Below are 6,615 nucleotides of genomic sequence, written 5' to 3'. Positions count from 1 at the left end.
TTTTTTTTTTTTTTTTTTTTTTTTTTTTTTTTTTTTTAATATTGATGAATTATTTGAAACACAGATAAGCAGGTTGGTTTGGTTGTACTTTGTGATAAAGCTTTTCGACTTGCTCGATACTGTTTTCTTTGTCCTTCGAAAGAAACAACAACAAATATCGTTCCTTCACGTCTATCATCACACAGGAATGACTTTTGGCACCTGGGTATCCACTAAATTCTTGCCTGGTGGTCACATCACCTTTATAGGTAAATCATTTAATCCTTTCACGAGATTGGGTAACTATTGTTACTATGAGCTTGCATGCCAGGAATATATGTCTCTCCTCGCAAATATTTTGTCCAATATGATAGTATAAATGAAATATCTCGCGTTTCCTTTATCAATCCTATTATTATTATTATTTTTATTATTATTATTTTGAAATCTTCGAGAGAAATCGCTTTACGATTGGACACGAAGATAGTAATAATAATAATAATAATAATAATAATAATATTTAAGGATTGACAAATAACATCGCGAGATATCATGCGAAAGAATCGATTGATTAAAATTTTCCGCATCGATCGAATATTTTTTAATAGGAAATATTTGTTACACCATATACAGGTACGATAAATTGTTTCGTTCACGTGATTATGTACACCTACTATCTGGCCGCTTCGTTACGAGTAAGCAAACCATGGTGGAAGAAATACGTGACCCAATTACAACTCACTCAATTTTGTGCAATATTGGTACACTTTATATTGCTGGCGTGGAGTGAGGATTGTGGTTTTCCGAAGTGGGTAGCTGCGGTGATGATTCCTCAAAATCTCTTCATGATCATACTATTCGGCGATTTCTATTACAAAGAGTATATAAAAAAGCATAAGAGTGCCACGAACGGTATTACTTCGAACGAGAAGTTAAAAAGTCAATAGAAATTTTGTTTTTATGCGTTTTTCAACATCATTGTTCAATCTGTGACACACTGAGAGATTACATATCGGAAATCAGTTCATCACATTATAGTTTAGACATTTACATTACCATCCATCACTATTTGGCGATCTTTTATTGAAAATATACAATAGGAATGAAATGATATATATATATTATAGATTATAGATTTTTGTATATTTTTGTATTAAAGATATTAAAAATTTTCACCAACATATTAAAAATATTAACCAACATCAAAATATAGCATAAAATATAGAAGACTTTTTTTTCTCTATAATAATATCTATAATAATAAAAAAACAAAATTTCGTTCTTATATTTTAGTTTTGCTTTAATAGATATGTTATTATTTAATAATACGTTAGACGAACAAAATACATGACAATTTATTTTAAAAATATATTTATTGTTTATATACATAATTATTTACATAAAAACGTGATATTATAAAAATTTTTTAACCTTGTTTCACGATTAATTGACTATATTCTTATGGACAGTAGTGTGACTATATTCTTATGAACAGTAGTGTATCGATATCGAAAATAATATAATGATTCAAATATTATAAAATTATTTGATTCACAAACTATCATGATATTCTTTCATAAAATTGATCAGAATTCAACAGTTTTTTTGTTTCGTTTTCTGTTGAAACTTATTCAAATAAAAAATGCTCTATAATGTGTTCTCTATAATGAAAACGATAATTCTTGGTCTTATTTACATTTATTATTCTCAATTATTTATCAATATCTTAAGCAATAATTATATGTAATAATTGCGCAAATTTTGATAAGTACAAACGTAATTATTGGTATATAAAATTATTTTCTCTATTTGGTTCTCAGACGAGGACTATTCTCTTTATCATTAAAAGTAGCTCAATTGCGCGAATTTCCACAGGAGAAGAATATGTGACGTCACATTATCCCCACTGTTATTGTTGGATGTATCACGTGACTAAACTTCCGCTAAAGCCAAATATCGCGTGACATTGATTCTGTCTAATCTAGCAGTGGTAATACGAATAATGAGATGTGAATTCTGTTATGCAAAATAATATATATTCTGTATACTATGCAGAAATTTGTCAGACAAGAATTAATTAATACTTTTAATGATAGAGAGAATAATATACTTTATTCATCCAATAATTCTGCAGAAAAGATAATTAGACTACGGAAATTTAGAGAAAATTTAAATTTAAACGTACAAAAATTTAGAATGCATATATAATATCCTAAATGACAAAATGTAAAATACAAATGTAAAATTTATTATTTTTTATTTAAGTTCCATTTTTTTATTCGTATTCAAAAAAATTTTAAAGTAATTATGTAAAAGTATATAACTTTTTTCTACGTTGTATGTTATGCTGTTTTGTTGTAATTTCCGAAATATTTACAAATTTTTTTGATAAACTTTATTTATAATTGGTGTTTTGTTCATGTATCGTATGAAACGTATCTTAAGGTTATTAAAATCGATGAAATGAAATCGCACTTTTAAATATTATATTTAAATTTGTTTAAAAATTCGGAATGACAATTATAACAATGATAATATTTGCGCTAGAAGCAAATTCGATATGACTTCTAACAATTGCGATATGCATACATAATTTGAAACATCTTTTTTACTTGAAATCAATATATATTATTATTTGTAAATAATATTTGTAATAAATAAATAATTAATTGTCCAAGATATATATATATAATCATTTATTTGATCATGTATTTGACCATTGTCATATAAAAAAATTCACCTAACCTAAAAATATTAATAAAAGTTGATATGAAATATCAATATTATATAGAATATATCAATATTACATAGAAATATAATAAATTATTCACGAAGCAATTTTTTTTTGATAAAAAATCTTTTTTAAGAAGATGAAATTAATATCAAAAGTTTCAGCATTTTTTCATGATTCGAATATAATTTTATGTGAAATATTTTTTTTTTTTTTTTTTTTTACAACAGAATAAGAGAACATTACATTTTGAACATTTTATAATTTAAAATATTGCTCTATTTTATACCATTGTAAAGTTATATTTAAAAAAAAACAAAAATGTATTGAAATATTGATTTCATAATGTTAATTAATTGTTTGTTAAAATAATATTTTAATAAAAACAATTGCTCCATTCAACATTGTTTTATATATTCATATTTTTCTTAAAAATGAAAAATTGTTCACATTTAAAAAATAAGGAAATATTCAAATAAATTCATAAAACACTATATTTATTGAAAAAATTAGTTAAAAAATAAATTACTTAAAAATTTTAATAATAAATTATAAAATTAAGTTATAATATATTTACATTATAAATTTGCTAAATAAATGAATATGAAAAAAAAATCAATATATGTAATTTATTATTTAATTTAAAATTTTGATTAATTTAAATTAATTAAAATGGTAATGTAGTCGATCATATGATGTAATAAAAAAATTATAAAAAGGGTTATTAAAAGTTATTAAGAATTATAAAAAAAATATAATATTATAATATTTATACACTTATAATATTTAAATAAGATTACGTTTTAAGATTTATAATTTAAGATTATAGATTTATATATTATAGTATTTAATATAATTATGCAAAATATACTTAAAGATATAATTTATTCATTCAATTTATTCAATTTATTCAATTTATTCAAAGATATTATTATAAGATAATTAAAGCAAATTAATTTTTCTTATAATTATAATGAACATTGTAACCAGTAAGGAAGAAATCAATAAATATATTCAACTTTTTTAGCAATGATATTTTATATAATCCAATAAATATAATCCAATAATCCAAATATATATAATACTTATTGTTTCGATCTTAATTTTTAAAAATTTCATTCTTTCAATAAAGATAATAAAGCTATCAATTTTTTATTTATTTATTTATTTATTTATTTATTTTAAATTTATAAGCATCATCAAATATATTAAATCATAATAAATGAACAAAAAAAGAATGCAAATAAATGAAACCATTATTAAGGATTAAAATGACAATAAAGCAAATAAAATATGAAAAAAAGAAATTATCATATCTTGAAATTACAGTATCACGTTCTGAAATAATACAAAACTAATTTTTAATTCTTATAAATTATCAAAAATAATTATGAAATTTATATATATTATAATATTATAATAATTAAATGTATATAAATGTAAATATTTCTCAAATTAATGATGATTTTCGACAATAAGTTAAATAAATTAATACTTTTTTGAAATATGACTAAAATGCAAATGAGTCAAAAATAATATAACCATTAACCATTAAAGAATGCATTTCTCTGTATCTATTATATATTTAAGAAAGCAATACTTATAAACCTCTCCAGCATATCAATCTATAATTAATTGTATGAAATATTTAATTTCCTATTCCATATGTAATAAATATGACGAGATTATTATTTTCCAACAAATGATCTCGAGTATTACTTTTATCTACATGGTATCTTAACCTAATATATTATGGAAAAAAATATGGAAATAAAAAAAAAAAAAAAAGAATGAACGTAAGACTGAATCAGGACTTGTTCGAAAAAGTCAACCTACTTATCTGACAGTTTAATGGATAATCAACAGTTCGAACGAAAGGTAAAACTTGTATGGAACAGGCATATAAAAATGTGCATTGAAGTGCCGTTATACTATGTTTAAAAATATCTATATCGATTACTTTATTTATAAAAATTAAAAAATAAGATTCTATTCTTAATTAAGATAATTTATTTAAAATTTTGAAATATATATATAAAATAAAAATTGAAAATTTTGTTTTATTTCCTTTATAATTATAAAATTATTTCTAAAAATGTTTAAATATATAAATTGTTTTAATTAGAAAAATTTAAAACTGAAATTATTTCTTTTTAATTAAAATGAAAAAAGAAGTATTTAACATTTTGAGATATATAAAATGATATATGAAAACTGAAATTATTTTTATTTTTTATGAAATCTCTAAGTTAGGAAATAAATAGATCTAATTTTAAATATTCCTAGAAAATATATAATAAAGTTAAAATATATATGAAATTCTATCTCTAACTAATATAATAATAATTTTGCAATGATAATATAATAAAAAGAACATTTAACAAAAAATAATGAAAGAAATAAAAAGTGGAGAGATTATAATTATTTTTTTTTTTTTTTTAGGAATTAATTAAATGATATTTTTAACTGAACAGTAAAAATAAACTCTAAAAAATTAAAAAACAAAAATAAAATAAAAAAAAAATTGCTTAGATTTATTATCCATTTTATCAGTTATGAATGTTAAAAATATTTTGAAAATATATTTTGTAAAAATAAAAAAAATACTAAATAGTATATTTTAACTAAGAAAACATTTTTATTTCACTATTTTTATTGTTTCTTACGATATTTTTTAAATAAAATTATATTGAACATACATCTATGACAAAATTGAATTCTGAATAAATGATATAACTTTTTTTATCTTCTTGTTGTTTTTAAATAAAATACCAGATAACAATATATATGATGCAAATATATTTATAAATTTTTTTTAATAACCATAGTTATAATAAATTCATATATAAATACAAAATAAAAAAAAAATTTTATTTCAATAATTATTAGAATCAGAATCTATTTTGACCTATTTTATCTTCTATTAAAATAATATTTTACTATTTTGAAATATATTTAAATAATAAAATTCAATATATAATAAAAAATTTTGTTAAAAAAATAAAAATACGAAATACTAATAAAAACAATCAAATATTTTTAATAAATCCGTATATACATGTTTCATATAAAATATAACCTTAACAGTTGTGTCGAAAATCATTGATTGATATATTATACTATATTTTTATATCAAGACTTATATCAAGAACTTCAATGCAGCAAAAAATATCGTGAATAATTTTATTCTTTTTTTTCATATTGTTAAATGAATTATTGTTACCACGAAAAATTTCGATTAAAAAATGTTTTTGCAAAACCTTCGTCCCGTTTTTGACCCCATTTCGCAAATTTCTTCCACATATTACATATAGTTGGCTTACTTTGTTCTACACCACGTTAAAAAGTTCTTTTAAGAAACCCATAATGATTCTTCGGTATTCGTAAGTGTCTTCACGCTATTGGTTGGATCGCAATTGTCGTTTGTATTCACGTGTAAACCTAATTTTGTAAGTCATCAATGCAGACGCTTGGCTATTTAAAAATTGTATTTGATTTACGACAAGCTGATCTTCAATGGCAAAAACATAACCTTAACAAATAGACACCATCGAAAAAGATGTGTTCAAGTTTCCGTTTGTTCCACTTTTAATTTTATTACAATGAATATTATAATTATGAAAGAGAAGAATATCAGAGATATTCTATGAACAAGATAAGACAAATATATATCAAATATTTTTGTAAAAAGTTTTTGAAATTGTTATAATATATCATAGATAAATTATAACAATTATTATATCTATAACAAAGATGAATTATGAAGATAAGATGAGTACCAAATATATTTTTGCAAAGAAATAAAAAAAAAGAAGTTTGTGAAATTGAAAATATATATATAAATACATTATAATTTTTTCTAATAAAAAAAACAAACTATGGATGCTAATTTTTTTTTGCAAAAT

The 6,615-nt window shown here is 20.9% G+C and overlaps 1 protein-coding gene across 1 annotated transcript in view; it reads left to right on the top strand.

Moving 5' to 3' along the window:
• The window catches only part of LOC102679562 (elongation of very long chain fatty acids protein-like), a 2,657-nt gene extending 1,551 nt beyond the window's left edge, over nt 1-1,106 (top strand). The window contains exons 4-5 of the mRNA XM_031514732.1: nt 65-248; nt 613-1,106. Coding sequence (XP_031370592.1) covers nt 65-248; nt 613-926 — 498 coding nt within the window. The 3' untranslated portion in view covers nt 927-1,106. The remainder of the gene's footprint in view (nt 1-64; nt 249-612) is intronic.
• Nucleotides 1,107-6,615: the final 5,509 nt, after the last annotated feature.

Source organism: Apis dorsata, unplaced genomic scaffold (assembly GCF_000469605.1).
Source record: "Apis dorsata unplaced genomic scaffold, Apis dorsata 1.3 scaffold_1158, whole genome shotgun sequence".
In the NCBI taxonomy this organism is placed as follows: Eukaryota; Metazoa; Arthropoda; class Insecta; order Hymenoptera; family Apidae; genus Apis; species Apis dorsata.
Note: the sequence above shows the minus strand (reverse complement) of the source record. Positions and strands in the feature narration are given on the sequence as shown.